Genomic DNA, 23,302 nt, shown 5'->3' with positions numbered 1-23,302 from the left:
CTGTCGACTTTTTGATAGGTCAATAAATTATGAAACAATTCTTCCTTTCAAGGTTTATTTAAATAAAGCTTACTCTGCTAAATTAAGTACTTTGAGGGGCGCCTGGGTGGCTTAGTCGGTTAAGCGTCTGCCTGTGACTCAAGGTCATGATCCCCGGGCCCTGGGATTGAGTTCCACATCAGGCTCCCTGCTCTGGCGGGGAGTCTGCTTCTTCCTCTACCCCTCACCCCTGCTTGTGACGAAGCTCTCTCTCTCTCAAAAATAAAATTAAGTACTTTGATACCTTAAGCACCTCTGAGTAAGCTGAATAGGGAGGAAATGCCTGCCTTCTTTCACTCCTTCCTGTCTTCCTCCCTCCCTTCTTTCTTTCCTTCATTTATTATATACATATAGCATTGTGTTTGGTATTGTGAGAAATAATTCAAAGAATGTTAAGACACCTATCCATTGATAAAAATACAAGGCAAATGATTAATGCCATTGAATAGTGAAGACAGTAACAATGGTGAAGGCAGTAAGTGGTATACCAAGTAGTTTAGAGGTAAAGATTGAACTGGTTAGAGAAGATCTAGAAGGGGTTACATAGAGTGGGTTGCTGGGGAAGTCTGCATAACCATCGAATGTCTTCTGAGATGGGTATTTGTCACGTGGTTTCATTTTATTTTAACATGTTTTGAATTCCAAGTATGTTGGACATATCACATTCAACAGTAATTAGGATAACATTTCAGAAATAAATGATTTGAAAGTACTGTCTCTATTAGAATATTAATACTTGCAATTAAACTTCACGGTATGAAAACGACACAATTTTAAGTAACAACATAATATAACTAGCAATGTAATAAATAGCACATCCAATGTGACTCAGATAGGAGTATAAAAACGTTGCGAAAATGTGGGGAATTTCTAAAATTGCTTGGTGTGGGATGTGGAAGTCTCTGGTTTCAAACAGGCTAAGGCATCTTTTGTTTGCAATAGAATTTTTTTGAGAGGCAGTGTTATAGGGTGCTGAAGACCATGGGTGCTTGAGTTAGGCTGCCTGACTTCAAATCTGACTCCGCTATTTGTTGGCTGTGTAATCTTGTACAACTTGATCTGAGTCTTTATTTTCCTCATCTGTAATGTAAAGGGTAATGATAATTCCTTAAAAGATATTTGTGAGGAATAAATGAAATTTCTGTCAAAGTGTTTATCATAATGTCTAGTACACAGTAAACATTTAATAACATAGTGATTGCTGCCATATTAGTAGTTCTGCTTCTCTAGGCTTATTTGAATAAATAAATATAACTGGATTTTTGTACTTTTTATGTCATTTGAGTTTGAATTTCTCTACTTCTTATCCGTAAAAGGTAAAGTTAAGGGACTGGATGATCTGCTGTGAATTACACTCTACTAACTGCTTTTTCTAGCTTTTGCACACATATCTGGGTTGTGGATTACCTCTTCTGTATTAGGTTGTGAGTGTTACATTACAGGGATAACTTCAGTAGGTAAATATAATTACTTAAGTCTCTTAAACAGGCATATAATTTTTTCTTTTCTTTTTTCTTTTTTTGGACAGGAAATCCCTTTGTGCTCTTGCTCATTCATACTTGTTCATCAAGGCCATTGAGTCCTCAAGGGCAGAATTTACTGCTGAACTGAAAAATGGAAGCTAAATTACCTTTTTTTGGCCAGGTATTTTTTCAAAACAGTTTCTAAAGACTCCTTCCTCTTCTTTTTTTAAAAAATTAGTTTACATTAAAAAATTATTTTACATTGTCTCACATCCTTAATCAGTAAGCAGATTCATTGTGCAATATAGTTACAAGATCTTGCTTAACAACTAAGGTGACCTTTGAGGTCTTTTTGTGGGCATATACTGAAACTTCTCATCCCAGCAACCTGTGTAGTGTCAAGAGATCTGTGGTGGATGGTGAGATCTTTTGAGGGGTAGAAGCTGGGATACTTTTTCAGGAGAATAAAGGATTTAAACCTACATGAGAGGTTGTAGATGACATAATTAATGATGTGGAATCTAACTAGAAGGTAATACAAAAGGTGACAAGTTTCTCTAGCCTTCTTATCTGTGATTCAGGGGATATTCTTATTCATTGGCCAGTATTGTATCAAATAAAAAACAAACCTGGACTTAGTAAGGAGAGACTTTATTCAAAAGGATTATTGAGAGGGAGAAAAAGGACTATTTATTGAAATAGCAGGAAGGGGGACTATTGCAATAGGGAGAAGGCTGTGACCAGAAGATCTGTAAACATCTCAAGGGCTAGGCAAAAAAGGGCTTTGGTTTTTGTTTTTGTTTTTTTAAATAATAGGAGTCAACAAAAGTAGGAAAAACTGGGTATGGGGAAGTGGAATGGAAGAGTGGCATGATCGGATAAATAGATCAGAGAGTGTTTTAGGGGCCTGGAGGAAGGAGAGAAGCTTAACGGAAGTTTGGCTAATAAGCATTTTGTTCTGATTAATCAGTGGGGTTAAAATAGTTTGGCTAATCATTCATGAAGCAAAGAAAGGGAATTTTGGGCTTGTCATAGGTAAACAAGGAGGGCATCTATGAGTTTTATCTAAAGTATATGGAGAAGGGTGGTTCTTTGCAGTAAGCCATTTTCCAGAACACAAAAGGCTGAGGGGATTCCTTTAATCTTCACTATTTTCTGGAAGCACAGGGCTCAGGTAAAACTCAACATTGTCAACTGAGAGTCTTAACCTTTTAAATTTATGCTTTTAATGGATCTGGTGCCACCAGGTAAGACATGTATCTATACTATAATCCCCCCCCCCGAAAAATCGAAGACTTCTTGGTAAGTACTGAGATGTGTGATATATAAATTAACCTGTTCCACCCTTTTATACGTAATGCTTTGTTGATTGTGCCCTCATACCTGATTTTGAAGATGAATTCTTAAAAATTAAAATAATTAACAATACTAATATATCATACCAGTTTGTCTTCCTTAGGCCGTATAGTTTATACTTCCTACATCTTTAACGATAGAGTTTCAGAGGTGGTTCATTTTCTGTATCATCAAAGTTTCTGTTCACTATTTGACTGCTTTTGTTCATCTGGTCTTTGATAACAGGCTTTTGTGCCTCTATCTTTTTAGATCTTCTTCTTTTTGTTTTCCTGGTTTGTATTTTGAGTCATTTTTCTCAACATCTGTAGGAAACTTTTCATCATTCCTATTAAACATCTCGTTAAGGCAACAAATCAGATTGCCTTTTTGAAGCAGCTTGTTAAAGGTGTGCCTCTGTGGTAAGGCAATGTATGCAGACCCTAAAAGTCACTGAAACGGTTCCCTTAATTTCTATTTTATATAGAGATAGGAGTTCTCTAAACTCCCTTGGTGATCTTCTTTATAAATTGCCTGTGTAATTTGTTCAGGGGTTAAAAACTAATATACCTTTGATCAACTAGATGCATTCCAGTGGCTTTAAGCAAACAGCCACATTTCAAAAGAGTGTATTTCTAACTCCATTCTTCTCTTTCTAAACATGTTCATTGTTTCTAGGCTCTGGTTCCTTTTTTGTTGGGGGACCTGTCTATTTAGAAGTAATATAGCCACTTCTTTTTTTTTTCTCAGTAGACTTTATTTTTTAGAGCTGTTTTAGATTCACAGCAAAATTGGGTGAGAACTTCCCATAAAGCCCCTGCCCCTATGTGTGTGCGGCTTCCTCCTGCACCACAGTGGTACATTTGTTACAGTAAATGAACCTACATTGGCTTATCATTGTCACCCAAAGTCCATAGTTTACATTGGGATTGACTCAGTATTGTACATTCTTTGAGTTTGGACAAATGTATAATGACATGTTGCCATTATTATAATATATAGAATAGTTTCACTGCCCTATGTATCCTATGTGCTCTGCTTATTCAATCTCCCCCCCCACCCCTCCCCACCACAGGCAACCACTGGTCTTTTTAGTCTCCACAGTTTTCCCCTTTCAGAATGCCATATGGAATCATACAGCTACAGCCTTTACAGTTGGGCTTCTTTGACTTAGTGATATGCATTTAAGGTTCCTCCATGTCTTTTCATGGCTCGATAGCTCATTTCTTTTTAGTGCCAAATAGTGTTCCATTTCCTAGATGTACCACAGTTCCTACAGTTCGTTCATCCATTCATCTACTGAAGGACATTTTGTTTTTTTCCAAGTTTTGGCAATTATAAATAAAGCTGCTATAAACATGTGTGCAGGTTTTTGTGCGCATATAGGTTTTCAGCTCCTTTGGGTAAATATCAATAAGTGCAATTGTTGCAACATATGGTAAGAGTATGTTTAGTTTTGTAAGAGACTATCAAACTGTCTTTCTAAGTGGCTGTACCATTTTGCATTCCCACCAGCAGTGGATGAGCGTTCCTCTTGCTCCACATTCTTGCCAGCATTTGGCTTTGTCAGTATTTTGGATTCGGGCCGTTCGGATAGATGTGTAGTGGTATCTTGATGTTTTAATTTGTGATTCCCTAATGACATGATGTTGAGCATCTCTTCATGTGCTTGTTTGCCATCTGTATATTTTCTTTGGTAAGGTGTCTATTAAGATCTTCTGCCTTTTCTTTTGAGAGACAGAGCCTGTGCAAGTAGGGGCAGGGGCAGAAAGATGGAGAGAGAGAATCCCAAGCAGGCTCCATGCCCAGGATGGAGTCCATCGTGGGGCTCAGTCTCATGACCCCAAGATCATGACCTGAGCTGAAACCAAGAGTCAGATGTTTAACCGACTGAACCACCCAGGCGCCTTGATCTTTTGTCCATTTTTAAGTTGGGTTGTGCTTTTTCTTATTATTGAGTTTAGAGTTCTTTGTATATTTTTTGAATATACAAAAAAAAATACAGCCTATTATCAGATATGTCTTTTGTAAATATTTATTCTCTGTGTGTGGCTTGTCCTCTCATCCTCTTGAGAGAGTGTCTTTTGCAGAGCAGAAGTTTTTAATTTAATGAAATAAGCTTAAAAATGCCTTTAAGAGCTAGATTCAACAGCTGTTAGATACATTCATGAATGCCGGGCATTTTATAGCTGCATAATGCAGTGAAGATTGTTGGTGGCATTTTGAATATGTACCTAATCTGGGCAAATGCACAAATAATTAAATCCTTTTCAACAAAATTCTGTTTGTTAGCATCATTTTAGAGAAATGCTATTCTGCAATGAATGATTTGACCCAGAATGTCATATTTAATTTATATGTGCAAAGAGTACATAGTTGACTATGGATCTTGGTTGCTCCCAGGCAGAAGAAAATATCAATTCATCAGATCATGGCTGTAATGTACTTGCATCCAACTTGCCATCAAGACATGTTGACAACAAGAAAGACGGCAAGTTTTCTAAAACAACACAGAAGAAAATTTCACATGAAATTAGGTGTTTGAGACTAGAACACAAAAAAATGTAAGTTAAACTTCGAACTTACTTAGTTGAATTATACTTCTGTAAGTTTGAGAAAACCAAAAATTTAGCTCTTAAGTTCTGCTGATGTACTGAATATAGAAGATCATGCATATTTGTGGCCTTTCTTTCTGGAGTGTAGTTTTAATTCCTAGATAGCTATTATTTTCATTTTTTCTCACTTTTCTCACAACTTTGTAGAAGCCTATAAACCACCACAGACTTCCAGTTATGGAAGAGTAATTATCCATGTGTCTGTAAGTTTGTCTTTTTTTGACAAAGTAAAATATTTAAGCATACAATGTGATGATTTAACATGTGTTTACATTGTGAAATGATTACCACCTTTTACTCATTTCACCTCTTTGCCTTATTTACTTATTTATTTTTGGTGAGAATACTTAAGTTCTACTCTCTTAGTAAATTTCAATTACACAATACAGTATTATCAACTATAGTCATTGTGTTATACATTAGACCCACAGACCTTATTTATCTTTTAGCTGAAGGTTTGTACCCCTGTACCAGCCTCTCCCTACTCTTCTTTACCCTAACCCCAGCCCCTGGAAACCACCATTCTACTCTCTGTTTCTATGAATTTGGCTTTTTTAAAAAAATTTTATTTATTCATTTGAGATAGAGAGAGCATGAGCGAGAGAGCACGAGCCAGGGGGAGGGGCAGCAGAAGAGGGAGAAGCAGACTCCCTGCTGAGCAGGGAGCCTGATGCAGGGCTCCATCCCAGGACCCTGGGATCATGACCTGAGCCAAAGGCAGACGCTTAACTGACTGAGCCACCCAGGTGTCCCTGAATTTGCCTTTTAATAGATTCCACGTATAAGTGAGATCACCCAGTATTTGCCTTTCTCTGTCTGACTTATTTTACTTCACATAATGCCCTCAAGGTCCATCCATGTTGTTACAAATGACAGGATTTCCTTCTTTCTCATGGCTGGATAGTATTCCTGGTGTGTGTGTTTGTGTGTGTGTGTATGTGTGTGTGTGTGTGAGAGAGAGAGAGAGAGAGATCGAGAGAGATCACATCTTTAACCATTTATCTGTTGATAGACATTTAGATTGTTTCCATATTTTGGCTATTATGAATAATGCTGCAGTGAACATGGGAGTGCAGATATCTCTTTGAGATCCTGTTTTCATTGCCTTTGGGTAAATACCCAGAAATGGAATTGCTGGATCATATGTAGTTACATTTTAAGTTTTTTGAGGAAACTCAACAGTTTTCCATAGTTGCTGCACCAATTTACATTCCCACCAGCAGTTCACAAGTACTTCCTTTTCTCCATATTCTTGCCAATACTTGTTTCTTATCTTCTTGAAAATAGCCATTCTAAAAGGTGTGAAGTGATATCTCATTGTGGTTTTGATTTGCATTTCCTTGATGATGAGTGATGTTGAGTACCTTTTCATGTACCTGTTGGCCATTTGTATATCTTTTTTGGAAAAGTGTCTATTCAGGTCCTTTTTAAAATGGATTATTTGTTTATTTGCTATTGAGTTGCATGAATTCCTTGTATATTTTGAATATTAATTCATCAGATACATGGTTTTGCAAATATTTTCTCCCACTCCCTAGGTTGCCTTTTCATTTTGCTGATGCTTTCCTTTGTTGTGCAGAAAGTTTTTCATTTTGATGTAGTCCCATTTGTTTATTTTTGCTTTTGTTGCCTTTGCTTTTGGTATCAAATCCAAAAAATTATTGCCAAGACCAATGTCAAAGAGCTTATTGCCTGTGTTCTAGAAGTGTTACTCTTTCTTTCTCAAGATTGCTTTGACCCTTTGAGGTCTTCTGCGGTTCTATACAAAGTTTAGGATTATTCTATTTCTGTGAAAAATGCCACGGGAATTTGGATAGGAATTGCATTGATTCTTTGGATCACTTTGGATATTATAGACATTTTAACAATATTAATTCTTCCAACCCACAAACACAGAATATCCTGCCACTTATTTGTGTTTTCTTCAGTTTTTTTTTTTAAATTAATGATTTATGGTTTTCAGCATACAGATTTTTCACCTCCTTGGTTAAATCTATTCCTAAATATTTTGGGTTTTGATGCTATTGTAAATAGGATTATTTTCTTAATTTAGTTTTCTGATGGTTTGTTGTTAGTTTATAGAAATTTCTGTAACTGATTTTTGTATATTGATTCTGTATCCTGCAACTTTACTGATTTATTTATTAGTTCTAACATTTTTTTGATAGTCTTTAGGGTTTTCTGTATAAAAGATCATACCATCTGGAAACAGACAGTTTAACTTCTTCCTTTCCAATTTGGATGCCTTTTATTTCTTTTTCTTGTCTAATTGCTCTGGCTAGGATTTCGAGTACTATGTTGAACAAAAGTGGTGAGAGTGGGTACGCTTCTCTTGTTCCTGATCTTAGAGGGAAAGTTTTCAGTTTTTGACTATTTAGTATGATGTTAGCTCTGGCTTGTCATATATGTCCTTTATTGTGTTGATGTATATTCCTCCTATACCTACTTTGCTGAGATTTCTTATCATGAAAGAATGTTGAATTTTATTAAATGCTTTTTTTGCATCTTTTAGATGATCATATGATTTTTATCCTTCATTTTGTTAATGTGGTTATGTTTGGAAACACCTCAATTCTCCTATATTTCTCCTTTACTATCATACTACTACCACACTCATAACACTTCTGACACCAGATGTGTAGGTTTTTCCCACACCAAGCCATTCTCTGACACCAGTTGGATGTCCTACAATTTAACTCAATTCTAATACTATGTACCTAGAGATAGCATCAGATCCCACAGAGTAATGGCTCAGTCCTAGGAGTCTGCCCCACACCCCCCACTTCATATGCCAATCTCAAGTAATGAGTTTGCAGGTTCCCTACAACTTCTGTTTGACTTAGATACAAACCAGAGGTTCCCATGACCCCTCCTTGGGTTTAGTTAATTGCTAGAGCAGCTCACAGAACTCAGGGAAACACTCATGTTTACCAGTTTATTAAAGGATATGACAGCATACAGATGAATAGCCTGATGAAGATCTACACAAGTGAGATTTGGGAGGATCCCAAGCATAGGAGCTTCTGTCCTCATGGAGTGGAGTTAGGGTGTGTCACCCTCCCAGTCTGTGGATGTGTTCACCAACCTAGAATCTCTCCAGAGAGGGCAGATGGGGTGGAAATGGAATTAATAATTGATCATGCCTACACGAGGAAGCCTCCATAAAAATCTCAGTAGTATGGGGTTCAGAGATCTTCCTGGTTGATGTAAACATCCACATACCAGGAGGAGGGCGATGCACTCTAACTCCACAAGAACAGAAGCTCCTGTGCTGAGATTCTCCCAGGCTTTGCCTTATGTATCTTTTCATCTGGCTTCATCTGTATCTTTTATCATATTTTTAAAATAAATTAGTAAACATAAGTAACTATTTTTCTGAGTTCTGTGAGCTCTTCTGGCAAATTAATCAAATCCAAGGAGGCGCTTGCAGGAACCTCTGATTTATAGCTGATCAGTCAGAAGCATAGGTACAACCTGGAGTTGTGATTAGCACAAGTGGGTTGGGGGCAGTCTTGTGGGACTGAGCTCTTAACCTGTGGAATCTGACAGTATATTCAGGTAGACAGTGTCAGAATTGAGTTAATTTGTAGGACACCCAGTTGGTGTGGCAGAGAATTGCTTCATGGGGGGGAGGAAGGGGGAACCTCACACATTTGGTGTCAGAAGTGGTGTGAGTATGGTCGTAGTGTGAGAGTAAAGGAGAAACACAGAGGAATGAGTTTTTCCCTATACTGTGGTCTATCACATTTGCCGATCGGTCTATGTTGAACCATACCTGCATCTCAGAAATAAATCCCACTAGATCATTAATGTACTGTTAGTTTGGTTTGCCAATATTTTGTTGAGAATTTTTACATCTATGTTTATCAGGGATATTGGGCTGCAATTTTCTTTTCTTGTAGTGTCCTTGTCTGGCTTTGCTATCTGTAATGCTGGCTTCATAAAATGAGTTTGGAAATGTTCTCACCTCTTCAATTTTTGGGAAGAGTTTGGGAAGGTTTGGCATTAATTCTTTAAATATTTAGTAGAATTCACCAGTGAAGCCATCCTGGACTTTTCTTTGTTGGGAGGTTTTTGATTACTGATTCAATCTCCTTAGTAATAATTAGTCTTTTCAGATTTTCTGTTTTTTTCATGATTCAGTCTTGTATGTCTCTAGAAATTTAGATATTTATGTATTTGTTCTACATTATGTAATTTGTTGGCATATAATTATTCATAGTATTTTCTTATGATCTTTAGTATTTCTGTTATCAGTTGACTGTCTCCTCTTTATTTCTTATTTTATTTGTTTGAGTCTTCTCTCTTTTTTTTTAACTCTAGTAAAATTTGTTAATTTTGATTATCTTTTCAAAAAACAAGCTCTTCATTTCTTTGATCTTTTCTACTGTCTTTTTAGTCTATGTTTCATATGTTTCTGCTCTAATCTTTGTTACTGCTTTTCTTCTGTTAACTCTGGACTTAATTCTTTTTTTCTTTCTTCCAGTTCCTTGAGGTATAAAATTAGGTTGTTTATTTGAGATCTTTTTTCCTTATATAGGCATTTATCTCTATAAATGTTTCTCTTAGAACAGCTTTTGCTGCATCCAATGTCTTGGTATGTTGTGTTTTCATTTACTTTGTCTCCACAGATGTTTTTTATTTCTCTTTTGATTTTCTCCTTGAGCCATTGGTTGCTCAGGAACATGTTGTTTAATCTCTACAATAGTGATTTTTCCAGTTTTTTTTCTTGTAATTAACTTCTTGTTAATTACCTTTGTGGTCAGAAAAGATGCTTGATACAATTTCAGTCTTCTTAAGGTTTTAAAGACTTGTTTTGTGGCCTAACAAATGATCTGTCTTAGAGAATGTCGCATGTATGCTTGAGAAGAATGTGTATTCTGCTGCTGTTGGATGGAATGTTCTCTATGTCTGTCTCTATAGCTCCATCTGGTTGATGGTGTGGTTGGAATCCATTGTTTCCCTTTGTCTTTCTGTCTAGTTGACCTATCCGTTGTTGAAAGTGGGTTATTGAAGTGTCTCTTACTATTGCTGCATTGCTGTCTATTTCTTTCTTCAGCTCTACTAATATTTGTTTTGTATATTTAGGTGCTCTTATGTTGGATGCATAAATATTACAATTGCTATATCCTTTTGATTAATTCATCTCTTTATCATTATATAATGACTCTTGTTTGTCTCTTGTTACAATATTTGGCTTAAAAACGTGTATTGAAATTTATTTTGTCTAATATAAATATAGCTACCCTGCTCTCTTTTGGTTTCCATTTGCATGTAATATCTTTTTCTATCCCTTCACTTTCAGTCTATTCTTGTCCTTAAAGCTGAAGTGATCCTCTTGGAGGCAGTGTATATTTGGGTCTTTTTTTTTTCTTTTAATTTATTCAGTCACTCTATGTCTTTTGATTGGAAAATTTAGTCCATTTGCATTTAAGGTAATCATTGATAGGTATGGACTTACCATTGCCATTTTGTTGATGGTTTTCTGGCTGTTTTATAGTTTCTTTGTTCCTTTCTCTTGCTGTCTCCTTTTGTGATTTGATGATTTTTCTCTAGTGATATACTTAAAATTATTTTTATTTTTATTTTTAAGTAATCTCTACACCCATTGTGGGGCTGAAATTTACAACCCTGAGATCAAAAGTTGCATGCTCTACCAAATGAGCCAGCCAGTGATATACTTTGATTCCTTTCTTTTTATCTTTTGAGTATTTACTATAGGTTTTTTGCTTTGTGGTTACCATAAGGCTTTTACAAAACATCTTATAAGTCTATTTTGAGCTGATAACAACTTAACTTCAAAGGTATATAAAAGTTCAACATGTTTACACCTCCCTCTCATTTTATTTTTGATGTCATGATTTACATCTTTTTATATTGTGTATCCATTAACAGATTATTGTGGTTATTTTTAATACTTTTTCTCCTTTCACTTTTATATGAGAGTTCTATGTAATTTACCTACCACCATTATAATAATAGAGTATCCTGAATTTAAGTATATACTTACCTATATCAGTGAGATTTATACTTTCATTTGTTTTCATATTACTAATTAGCATCCTTTCATTTTAGCTTGAAGAACTCCCTTTAACATTTCTTATAAGGCCAGTCTAGTGTGATGAACTCCTTTCACCTTTTTTTTGTCTGTAACACTCTTTGTCTGTCCTTCCATTCTGAAGGACAACTTTGTGGGGTAGAGTATTTTTGGTTGGCAGTTTTTTTCCCCCTAGCACTTTGAATGTATCATACCACTCCCTTCTGGCCTGCAGGTTTCTGCTGACAAATCTGATAGTCTCACGGGGATTCTCACTATTCCCTTGTGTTAGACGACAAAAGGCAAGATAATTATTTCTAGAACACCATAATAAAATTGTCTCCTAGGAAGGAACGGGAGGTGGTGGAAGTGTTCCTTTACTTTCTTTCATTAACATTGTATAAAATAGGTTAACACCTGGGGACACACAATGCCTTAGAGGAAGTGCAGGTCTGGGAAAGGAAATGTACAGGTGAGCCTGGAGCATCTGGTGCTACAGAAATGAGGAAACTAACAAAGACTCCTATCAGGGATGCATCAAAAGGGCTCAAGAGCCTACTTGAAGAGACTCCCACCACACATGTGATAATTAGGGTGTTAATAAGGATAATAATTACAAGGAAGTAAGATGAATTTAATGTATGTAAATCCAGGTGTACAAAATGATATAAAAATTATTTTGTCACTATTGGAGGTTACAAGTGAGCCAAGTCATTGTTATGAAAAGTGGTAAATAAAGGAAAAGAATAAAGTAATTATCCTGCCTTTCTATATGAACTATACAACTGAGTTACGAAATAGTACCCAAGAGGAAATTTTTCTTTATAGAAATATTCTAACTAATGAGTAAAGAAGGAATGATAGATTTAGGTATAAATATTTTATAGTCCCTGATGATTTGCTGAGTCTAGTTATTATGTATAGGTATAGCAGCTAATACCACAATTAGAGAACCACTTGTACATTTTATGCCTCCCAGTGGAAAGCACCAGCATCTATATAGTGGTTTTGCTGAAAAAACAAACAAAAAATGTTAATCTGAGTAAGGTTTAAAAATCCTACAACCAGGGATGCCTGGGTGGCTTAGTCAGTTAAATGTCTGCCTTTGGCTCTGGTCATGATCCCAGAGTACTGGGATCGAGTCCCACATGGGGCTCCTTCCTCAGTGGGGAGCCTCGTTCTCCCTCGGCCTCTGCCTGCCGCTCCCCCTGCTTGTGCTTTCTCTCTCTCTCTCTCTCTCTCTGACAAATAAATAAATAAAATATTTTTTAAAAATCCTACAACCGTGGTGATACAATTAGCAAAATCCAGACTGGAAAATCTGTAAGACAAATTGCCTGGGGAAGATGATGATGATGATGATGATGATGATGATGATGATGATAAATGACATGGTAGAAGAACCTATAGATAGATGGAGATTTTAAAAGACACATCAACAAGCTGTAATGGGGACCTTACTGAATCCCGATGAGAAGTGTTAAAAAATTTTGACATTTATGAAACAGTTGGAAATTTGAACACTGACTGTGTTTGATAATATTAAGAAATTATCGTTAATTTTTTGGGTGTCATAATTGTGTTTTAAATATATTTTTAAAAGAAAAAACACCCTGTAGAAATTCATACTAAAATCTTTACACATGAAATAATATAATGTTGGAATTTGCTTCAAAACAATAAGAAATGGGAGTAGGGATGGAGATACAGATGAAATAGGATTGTCCATTGTTGAAGCTGGGTGATAGGTACATGGGAAGATCATCACATTACTCTGTCTACTTTCGTATATGTTTGAAAATTCTGCAAATAAAAGATGAAAAAAGAAAAAAGAAAAAAGCAATTCGGGAATTATTCCAATTTTCTTTGCAATTTAGGACTGAAACATCAATATTCCTATGTGGAGAAGAAAAATCCTCTGAGTTTTCAGGAGAAAAAAAGGTCAGGAGAAAGAAAAGTTTACAAGGACAATTGCATACTAAAAGAACTGAGGTAAATAATGATCTGGAAATATTTGTTTTACTTTTTGTGTGGTTTTTAGCTTTCAAACATTCCATCACATTTTTGTTCAAGGACTGAGCTGTCACAATTTTTTTTAATAATAATTTTTTTTATGTTATGTTAGTCACCATACAGTATATCCTTAGTTTTTTATGTAATGTTCCATGATTCATTATTTGCGTAAAACACCCAGTGCACCATGCAATATGTGCCCTCCTTAATACCCATCACCAACCTATCCCAATCCCCCACCCGCCTCCCCTCTGAAGCCCTCAGTTTGTTTCCCAGAGTCCAGTCTCTCATGGTTCATTCCCCCTTCTGTTTACCCCCTTCATTCTTACCTTCCTTAATTTTAAATATTTCCTCCTCTTACTCCTCTTCTTCCTCCTCCCCTCCCCCTTTTCCTTTTCTTCTTCCTTTTCTTTTTCTTTCTTTCTTTTTTTAATGTAACAAGGTATCCTTTAGAAGAATATGATGTTTTCCCCTTCTTCCTCCATTAGACCTTTATTTTTATTACTGTGCTCTCTGTTGGTACTTCTGCTGTTATAACAGTTAACCAGGCATTCCTTGGCTGGGGCAGCATAAATTCAGTCTTGGCCTCCATCTTGCTCTGTATATGGTCTTCTCACTTGTATTTGTATCTCAGGTCTCCTTCTGCCTTTATAAGCACATCATTGTAGATCTCATCTTGAGATCCTTGACTTTGTTCCATCTCCAAAGACCTTTTACCAGATAAAGTCACATATATAGGTTCCAAGGATTAGGATATGGACGTATCTTTTTGTGGGGCTGCCATTCTACCTACTGCATTCACTATATGATGTACTTAGAGATACTCTCTTTTGTCTGGATAATTTCTCCCATCTGTTTTCTAGTTTTTCTTTCTCTAGCTGAATCTAATCTGCAGCTTAACCTATCTATTGAGATTTTAATTTCAGTGCTTATATTTTTTTACTTCTAGAAATTTTATTTGGTTTTTCTTATAATCTGCCTTCTGTTATGTTCTTTGCTCATGTTCCATAGTTGCTTCAAGATTGATATCTGATAAACCTAATGTAAAGTCCTTCGGGGATCTAAATCTGTTTATTGCTTTGTCTGATTCTCACTCATTAACTTATATCCTATATCTCAAACTATATATTTGATCTGAATCTGTGGGAATCTCATGATGACTCTGGATTTAATGTACCCTTCTACAGGAGAATTTGAATTCGCTTCTGCCCTGTACTTCAGAGGTGTTACAATCATGGGACCACTTTAAATGAATTTTTTGGTTTCTATTTTCCTGGCCCATGTATTTAGTGTCGATTTGAGTTCTACACTCCTGTGTGGGTAGAGCTATAGCTCTAACTAATCGAGAAGAGTATTCTCTCTTCTCTCTCTCTCTCTCTTTTTTCCAGCCAAGAGCTGAGACAAAAACAGATTTTACTCTGCATACTTCTTCTGTTGGAGGAGAAATTTTTTTTTCTTCCCCCCCCCCCAAGCCTATTCTTGCTGGTAACATTGCCTTTCGATAATTTTGGCTCTATGTGGGATCTCAGTACCAATTCTTACCAATCTTGTCTGGCTTCAGAGTCTTCTTTCTACATTCTGCATGGTCTTTAAAAGACAAGGATCTAGATCCCACATAAAATCGAAGACACCTAATATTATAGTCCTCATTTTCTAAAGTGACACTTTTCTGTCTACCTAGCTACTTGCTACTTTTGAATCATGTTTATACATACATGTAGAATGGATCGTTTTCTCAATCATAAGGATAATTTAAAGCATAACTACCTGTGTTATTTGGTTGGGTTTCTTTTTTTCTTAAGATTTTGTTTGTTAATTTGTGTGTGAGAGAGAGAGCAGAAGCAGGGGGAGCAACAGGCAGACGGAGAAGCAAGCTCTGCTGAGCAAGGAGCCTGACGCGGGACTCGATCCCAGGACCCCTGGGATTGTGACCTGAGCCGAAGGCAGCTGCTTAACCAACTGAGCCACCCAGGTGTCCCGCTACCTGTGTTATTGGAATAACTGTTTTGCTTCTTTACATTATTTTGCTCATACACTCAAAGCCTATATACGTAGCCTTGAATCTGGTGGTCTTGTCTTCACTGTACCCCAGATTTGCCTTGCTCTGTAAAATCCATTATTATAAATTGACATAATAATATTAATTAGGAGACAATTTAGTCACATACTTAGAAAAATGTGGCTTTGCAAAAGAATATAGTTTATTTCATTTTTTAGTATATGTAAACTAACGTCCTTATGAAAAGCAATTTTACATCAATGCGGAGCCTAGATATGATATGAGGAGCCTATCTTACAAGAGGTTTATTGTCCAGTAATGCTGGTTTACCAGTGTGATCTCAGGCACCAATGTTCTTGTATTTGGCTCTAGATTGCCTCTTCCTCAGTGAAGCCATCGAAGGAGAAGATGACTAGGGAAGAAAACTCTTTGTTCAAGCTGCCGAATCAGTACAGTGTTCACAAGACTTTATCACCCCTTTGTACATCTTCCTCAATTATTCGGTATTTAAGTCATTGATTTTCTACCCTAAATGTTGTATTCAGACTTGGGGTTTTTCTTTTTGGAATCATCTATCCTTTCCACATAAAGTATGCATAATAGTTTGTGCAAACTAAGCCTCTGCTCTTAGGAAGGATGGTGTAGAGCTGAGCCCACTGTATATGGAAATGAAAGACTTAGAATTGAATCCTTATTGACCTCACATGCTAGCTTAGGCTGTTGTACAGTTCACTTTATATCTCTGGGCCTCAGTCTCCACATCTGTACAAGAATCTCTTACTAGGTGGACTAACACTAACATTTTATGATTTCAGTTACTTACGTGTTATGGTATTAGATAAATCATCTTTTCAAAATGTTTTTACTGACAAGTTGTGAAATCTGGGATTCTTTGCTGTTTAAAGATATTCTTGTTTTTCCTTACTGTAATAAATTTGCTGTGACTTAAATTAAGAGTAGCAAAAATTGGACCACAGCCAAAGGATTGTGGGTCATGGGCACTACTTACTGACCAGGGTAAATTCTGCTCCATAGAGCATCTAAAAGAAGCAAGGTGGGAATTCTGGGATGAAGAATATATAATTCATTATCACTTGGACAGTTCTTTAAGAAAAGTTTTTGTGGAGTAAGACACTGGAGAATCTCAAGCCATTGATAGGTTTGTTACTGTTTTAATGGAAAAATGGCATGAATATTTTGTGTGTTTGTGTGTGTAGTTTGTTTTTGTGCTGCTTTCTAATGTGGCTATTTCTTTGACAGGAAACGGGAAATGATTTCTAGCCTTTACAAGACATTATACAATGAAATACCTCAAGGAGACTTACACTCACAAGAATTAAGTGGTAATAATAGGTTCTAGAATTTCTTGAATTAATTTCCTGATTGTGTGCTTTATTAGGAATTGTTTCAGTGGTTAGTATCTCTTTCTTTACTCCTAATGGCATATGATATTAGCTGTATGTAGCCTGTGAGCAAGGCATAAGTAAACTAAACTAAGTATTCATGAATATCTTCTATCGTATTGATGAGATAGGCAAAATATAACATATGTGCTTATTCTAGTTCAGAGTTTTTTGGGAAAAAGTCTGGATATTAATCCAATGAATATATTAGCACTGGAGTCACTGATTTTACTGGGATTTAGTTCTTGGTATTTTAATGTTAAGAATCATAGTACACTTCACTTCTTGACACTGAGTTCTCCCATATCCTGGGCCTCTCCTCTCTATTTATGGAGTCATTTGGCTATTTTTCCTTTTACCTTAATTCCAGTCATCATATTAGGCATTTTTTAAAAAGTAATCTCTATGCCCAATATGGAGCTCAAACTCACAATCTCAAGATCAAGAGTTGCATGCACTAGAAACTAAGCCAGCCAGGCACCCCTATATTAGGCATCTTTTATCCCCCAGTTTTATTGGAATATAATTAAGATGTAGCACGGTATACATTTAAGGTGTGCAGCATAATGACCTGACTTACATACATTGTGAAATGATTACCGCAATAAGTTTAGTTAATATCCATCATCTCATATAGATACAGAAAAAAAGGAAAACATTTTTCTTGTGAGGAGAACTCTTAGGATTGTAAACAACATCCATGGCCTTCCCTTCATTGGAGAAAATGCCTTTTCATGTGACTAATCCCTTCACTCTTGATTTTCTTCCACTCAGTTTTCTTCTACTTCCTCAGGGACTATGTCAATTATTTTTTAAAGATACATTTATTTATTTGAGAGAGAGAGAGAGAGAGAGAGAGAGGGAGTGTGAACAGGGGGAGGGGCAAAGGAAGAGGGAGAGAGAATCTCAAGCAGACTCCCTGCTGGGCATGGAGCCCATGCAAGGCTGTATCTCACAACCCTGAGATCATGACCTGAGCGGAAACCAAGAGTTGGACGCTTAACCAACTGAGCCACCCAGGTGCCCCAGGACTATGTCAATTTTATACTCTGTTTTTCAAAGAAGCTTCTTCAAAGAGTTGTTTCCCTTAATTGTTTATTTACTTCCCATTTCACTGAAACCTGGTTTCCATCTCCAATACTCTATTAAAACTCCTATTATTAAAGTCATTATTATTTTAACCTTTCTCTGATATTTAACCCTGTCATCTAGCACCTCTTTTTCTGAAAATTATTTGTTATATCTACTGAACTAAATTCAGTTCAGCAGACATTTTTTGAGGATCTGTCCTGAATTAGACACTGGCACTTGAAGAATGAAAAATCTTGCCCCCCAAAAGTTGACAGTTTAGTGAGGCATATTAACATGCAAACAGTCACAATACAAAGAGCTTTGGCTGAGATACATACCAAGTGATATGGGAGCATGGAAGAAGGATTTAACGTTCCCAGGTAAAGTTGTGGAAGGCTTTTCTATGTGAATTTTGCATGACTTCCTCACAGTTTCTGAGAGTTCTTTAGGAAGCTTGTAGACTTAGAGGCCATTCACCCTAGACAGACCTAAATAAGTCACAAGATCCATTTTAAAGCAAAGGATTAGAACACAGAGATTTGCTCCTCTTTCTTCTATTTTTTTTTATTTTTTTATTTTTTTTAAAGATTTTATTTATTTGACAGAGATAGAGACAGCCAGCGAGAGAGGGAACACAAGCAGGGGGAGTGGGAGAGGAAGAAGCAGGCTCACAGCGGAGGAGCCTGATGTGGGGCTCGATCCCAGATCGCCAGGATCACGCCCTGAGCCGAAGGCAGACGCTTAACCGCTGTGCCACCCAGGCGCCCCCCTCTTTCTTCTTTTAGTGATTATTGTTGTTTTCCTTGAGAGAGGGTATAACAGGGATAAGGATAATTATTCATTTGAATTAATTAACTGTTTTGGTGTGTGTGTTTAGCACTTCAGAAGGCCTGTAAAATTTTCAGCAAAATTCAAAGTGGTAAGATTTATGTGAATGATCTGCCAACAATCCATCACACCTTGAAGATTTTTATAAGTGATTCAGAAATGCAAAAGGCACTAAAGACTATTGATATTGATGGTAAGTTTTATGTTTTCAATGTAGTTTAAGGTCTACAAACATAGAGATAAGTTATATGTTGGTCAGATTAATTGCAAATCATAGGAAAGCTAAGCTTTATAATATGTTATAAAAACTTTTTTTGCACATTTATGATAATATTAAAAATTGGGCCTCAGGTACATAATTGGATTGTTAATTACTGGATTGGCTTATGACATACTTTCATCAATATTTGGTATTTTTAGACTTTTAATTTTTGCTAATTGCGTGGTATAGGGATGGGATAGGGAAAATTTCTTAAGGCAAAAGTTTTTGAGTATAAAAGAACAGATTAATATGTTTAACCATATTAAAATTAAGAACTTTTATTTATCAAAAGACACCTTTAAAGTAAGAAGACAAGTTACAAACTTGGAAATATTTGCAATTCACAGAACTGGCAAAGGATTAGTTCACAGAATGTGTGAAGAACTCATACAAATCAGTAACAATCGAATAGAAAAATGTGTAAGACACATGGGCAAGTATTTCACGTAAAAGAAAATATGTATAGCCAATAATCATATAAAAATATGTTCCATCATCAGTAGCCAAGAAAATGCAAATCAGAATCCTAATAATTTCATTTAAAATCACCTAGAAAAGTAATTATTCCTTTGTAGTCAGTGTCCAATACTTTAATCAAAGAAGTAGATAATAGAGAACTGATTACATTTACAGACCATTCCAAGTTTGTTAAGGAGGAGAGACAAGTTTAGAATAAAAATGATCTAGATATATTGAAGGGATGGTCAGAAATAAAATAAATTCAGTACACATAAATGCAAAGTAATACGCTAAGATTGAAAGCATCAAGCTGCTCAAATATAAGATGTGGATTTATTATTATAAAGATTTGTAGATGGAAAATCCTAGGAGCAGTACAGACCACCAATAGAATGTTACTAAGCAATCTAATAGTATTGAATTGACAAGTTGTAATAGTTGCCATCGTATGTATGTATCCATCTGTCCATCTATTCAAGTCATCCCAACATTTTTTGAGTGTCTACTGTAGACAGCTTTCAGAGGGCATAAAAATAAAATAAATATAAGTCAAGCTTTTAGCAAGGTTAAGAAGCAGCTCTATTTTTTGACATGTTTATCCATATGTTAACTTTCTTGGCAGCTCTGGTTTTTCTGACATGGTAATTTATCCATATGTTGATTTTCTTGATGTTTTTTTTGAGATTTATATTAAAATAATTATTCAAAGTGGAAATAACTCGATTCTCTGGAAGCGCAGGAGAACGTAAAGAAGAAAATAAAACTGGTGTATAATCCCACTACATAAAGCCGAACTTTGGTATTTTTACATATATTTTTCTAGGATTTTTCTAAGCATGTGAGTGTGTGTGTGTGTGTGTGTGTGTAAGTGTGGTATATACACATGCATGAACACATAATTTAAAAAAATACACATGGACTCATATGCATTTTATTGTTACCCTTTACTGTTAACATTTTATGTTAGTCAACTTTCCATGTAAATAAGTGTAGATCCACACTGCCTTTTTAAATGGCTGTGAGTTATTCTGTGGGGCAGATCAAAAAACAAAAACAAATTGTTTTGAAAAATAACCTATATAACAAATAATCTATATAAATATAAATTATTTCTTATATATTTACAGTTACAAGCAGTGTTTTCTCTCCCATCAGATAAAAGATAGCTAAAATTGAAATTGCTACTTCAAAGAATGTAAAATTTTTAAGGTTTTTAGGTAATATTGTTATTAGAAATTCAAAGCAATAAAGCTATAGAGCTTTAGGTATTCAAGACGTTAGATGTAGTTTCTTCCAGTTACCTGAATTTACCATTGGGGAAACTGAAGGATAGAAAGATGAAAGTCTACTCCAACCTATTTTATTTTATCATATTTGTTTTTATTTTTTTAAATTCCAGTGTTGCTAACATATGGTGTTATATTGATTTCAGGTGTACAATATAGGGATTCAACAATTCCATATATTAATCAGTGCTCATCAACATAAGTGTACTCTTAATACCCTTCACCTGTTTCACCCATCCCCCATCCACCTTCCCTCTGGTAACCACCAGTTTATTCTCTTTAGTTAAGGATCTGTTTCTTGGTTTGTCATTTTCTACCCCCCTTTGTTCATTTGTTTTGTTTCTTAAATTCCACATATGAGGGAAATCATATGATATTTGTGTTTCTCTGACTGGCTTATTTCACTTAGCATTATACTCTCTAGCTTCATCCATGTTGTTGTAAATGGCAAGATTTCATTCTTTGTATGGCTGAATAATATTCCATTGTATATATATACCACATCTTCGTCCATTCATCTGTTGATGGACACTTGCGCTGCTTCCGTAATTTGGCTATTGTAAATAATGCTGCAGTAAACATAGGGATGTATATATGCCTTTGCACTAATGTTTTCATATGCTTTGGGTAAATACCCAGTAGTGTGATTACTGGATCATATGGTAGTTCTTTTTTTAACTTTTTGAGGAAACTTCATACTGTTCTCCGCAGTGGCCGCACCAGTTTGCATTCCCAACAATATTGCATGAAGTTTCCTTTATCTCCACAACATTGCCAGTGCTGTTTGTTTCTTGTGTTTTTGAATTTAGCCATTCTGGTAGGTGTGAGATGATATCTCATTGTGGTTTCGATTTGTATTTCCCTGATGATGAGTGATGTTGAACATCTTTTCATGTGTCTGTTGGCCATCTGTATGTCTTCTTTGGAGAAATGTCTGTTCATGACTTCTGCCCATTTTTAAATTGGATTTTTTGTTTTTCTGGTGTTGAGTTGTATAAGTTCTTTATATATTTTGGATACTAGACCTTTATTGGATATATCATTTGCAAATATCTTCTCCCATTCAGTATGTCATATTTTTAGTTTTGTTGATTCTTTCCTTCACTGTGCCAGCCATCTTTTTATTTTGATGTAGTCCCAATAGTTTATTTTTTGCTTTTGTTTCCCTTCCCTGAGGAAACATATCTAGAAAGATTTTGCTATGCTGATGTCAGAGAAATTATTGCCTGTGCTCTTTGCTAGGATTTTTATGGTTTCAGGTCTCACATTTAAGTTCTTAACCCATTTTGAGTTTATTTTTGTGTATGGTGTAAGAAAGTGGTCCAGTTTCATTCTTTTGCATGTTGCTGTCCAGTTCCAACACCATTTGTTGAAGAGACTTTTTCCTATTGCATATTCTTGTCTCCTTTGTTGAAGATTAACTGACCATATAATTGTGTGTTTATTTCTGGGTTTTCTATTCTGTTCCATATATGTGTGTCTGTTTTTGTGCCAGTACCATGCTGTTTTGATTACTACAGCTTTGTAATATAACTTGAAATCTGAAATTATGATACCTCACATTTTGTTTTTCTTTTTCAAGATCGATTTGGCTATTTGGAGTCATTTGTGGTTCCATACAAAGTTAAGGACTGTTTTTTCTAGTTCTATGAAAAATTCTGTTAATATTTTGATAAGGATTGAATTAAATCTGTAGATTGTTTTGGATATTATGGACATTTTAACAATATTTGTTCTTCTAATCCATGAGCATGGAATGTCTTTCCATTTGTTTGTGTTGTCTTCAAATTCTTCAACCAGTGTTTTATTGTTTTCAGAATACAGGTCTTTTACCTCCTTGGTTAAGTTTATTCTTGGTATTTTATTATTTTTGGTGCAGTTATAAATGGGATTGTTTTCTTATTTTCTCTTTCTGCTGCTTTGTGATTAGTGGCCATTCAACCAATTTTAGGTGACATATGTTAGTTTAAATTTTTGTTCATTAATTTTTACATTGAAAAAATGTAGCCCTATTTTTGGGTAAATACCCAGTAGTGTGATTATCTTGAATATCTTGGAATTGGTGAGCCTTTAAAAATTGTGGTCACTCTAATGTATGGTATTATCTCATTGTGGTTTTAACTTGCATTTCCTGAATGATCAAATGATTTTGAACATACTTTCATGTGCTTATTTGCTGTTTATCTTCTGCCTATTAAAAATGTGTTTGTGTTCTTATTATTGCATTTTGAAATATATAATCTGAACATGAGTCCTTTACTGGGTATGTAATTAGTAAATATTTTCTTCTAGTGTATGGCTTGTTTTTTCATTTTTTGAAGAATGACTTTCAAAAAGTATGAAACTTCTGAAGAAGTATTTCTTTTTTGGATTGTGCTTTTGATGTTTTATCTAAAAAGTTTTTGTTTAACCCTGTGTAACATAGAAGTCAGAAAACAAGTCAAAGTAGTTGATTGAAATTTGTGCAGATGTTTCATTGTTTTTTGAAGGAGAAA

The 23,302-nt window shown here is 35.5% G+C and overlaps 1 protein-coding gene across 1 annotated transcript in view; it reads left to right on the top strand.

Moving 5' to 3' along the window:
• Window positions 1-5,216: 5,216 nt before the first annotated feature.
• The window catches only part of EFCAB13 (EF-hand calcium binding domain 13), an 82,271-nt gene continuing 64,185 nt past the window's right edge, over window positions 5,217-23,302 (top strand). Inside the window, 5 exon segments of the mRNA XM_008693929.1 lie at window positions 5,217-5,398; window positions 13,364-13,478; window positions 15,871-16,001; window positions 16,759-16,841; window positions 18,850-18,993. Of these exon segments, the coding sequence (XP_008692151.1) occupies window positions 5,217-5,398; window positions 13,364-13,478; window positions 15,871-16,001; window positions 16,759-16,841; window positions 18,850-18,993 (655 nt within the window).

This window comes from Ursus maritimus, unplaced genomic scaffold (assembly GCF_017311325.1).
Source record: "Ursus maritimus isolate PB19 unplaced genomic scaffold, ASM1731132v1 scaffold_24, whole genome shotgun sequence".
Taxonomy (NCBI): domain Eukaryota; kingdom Metazoa; phylum Chordata; class Mammalia; order Carnivora; family Ursidae; genus Ursus; species Ursus maritimus.
This window is presented reverse-complemented; position numbering and strand designations above follow the sequence as displayed.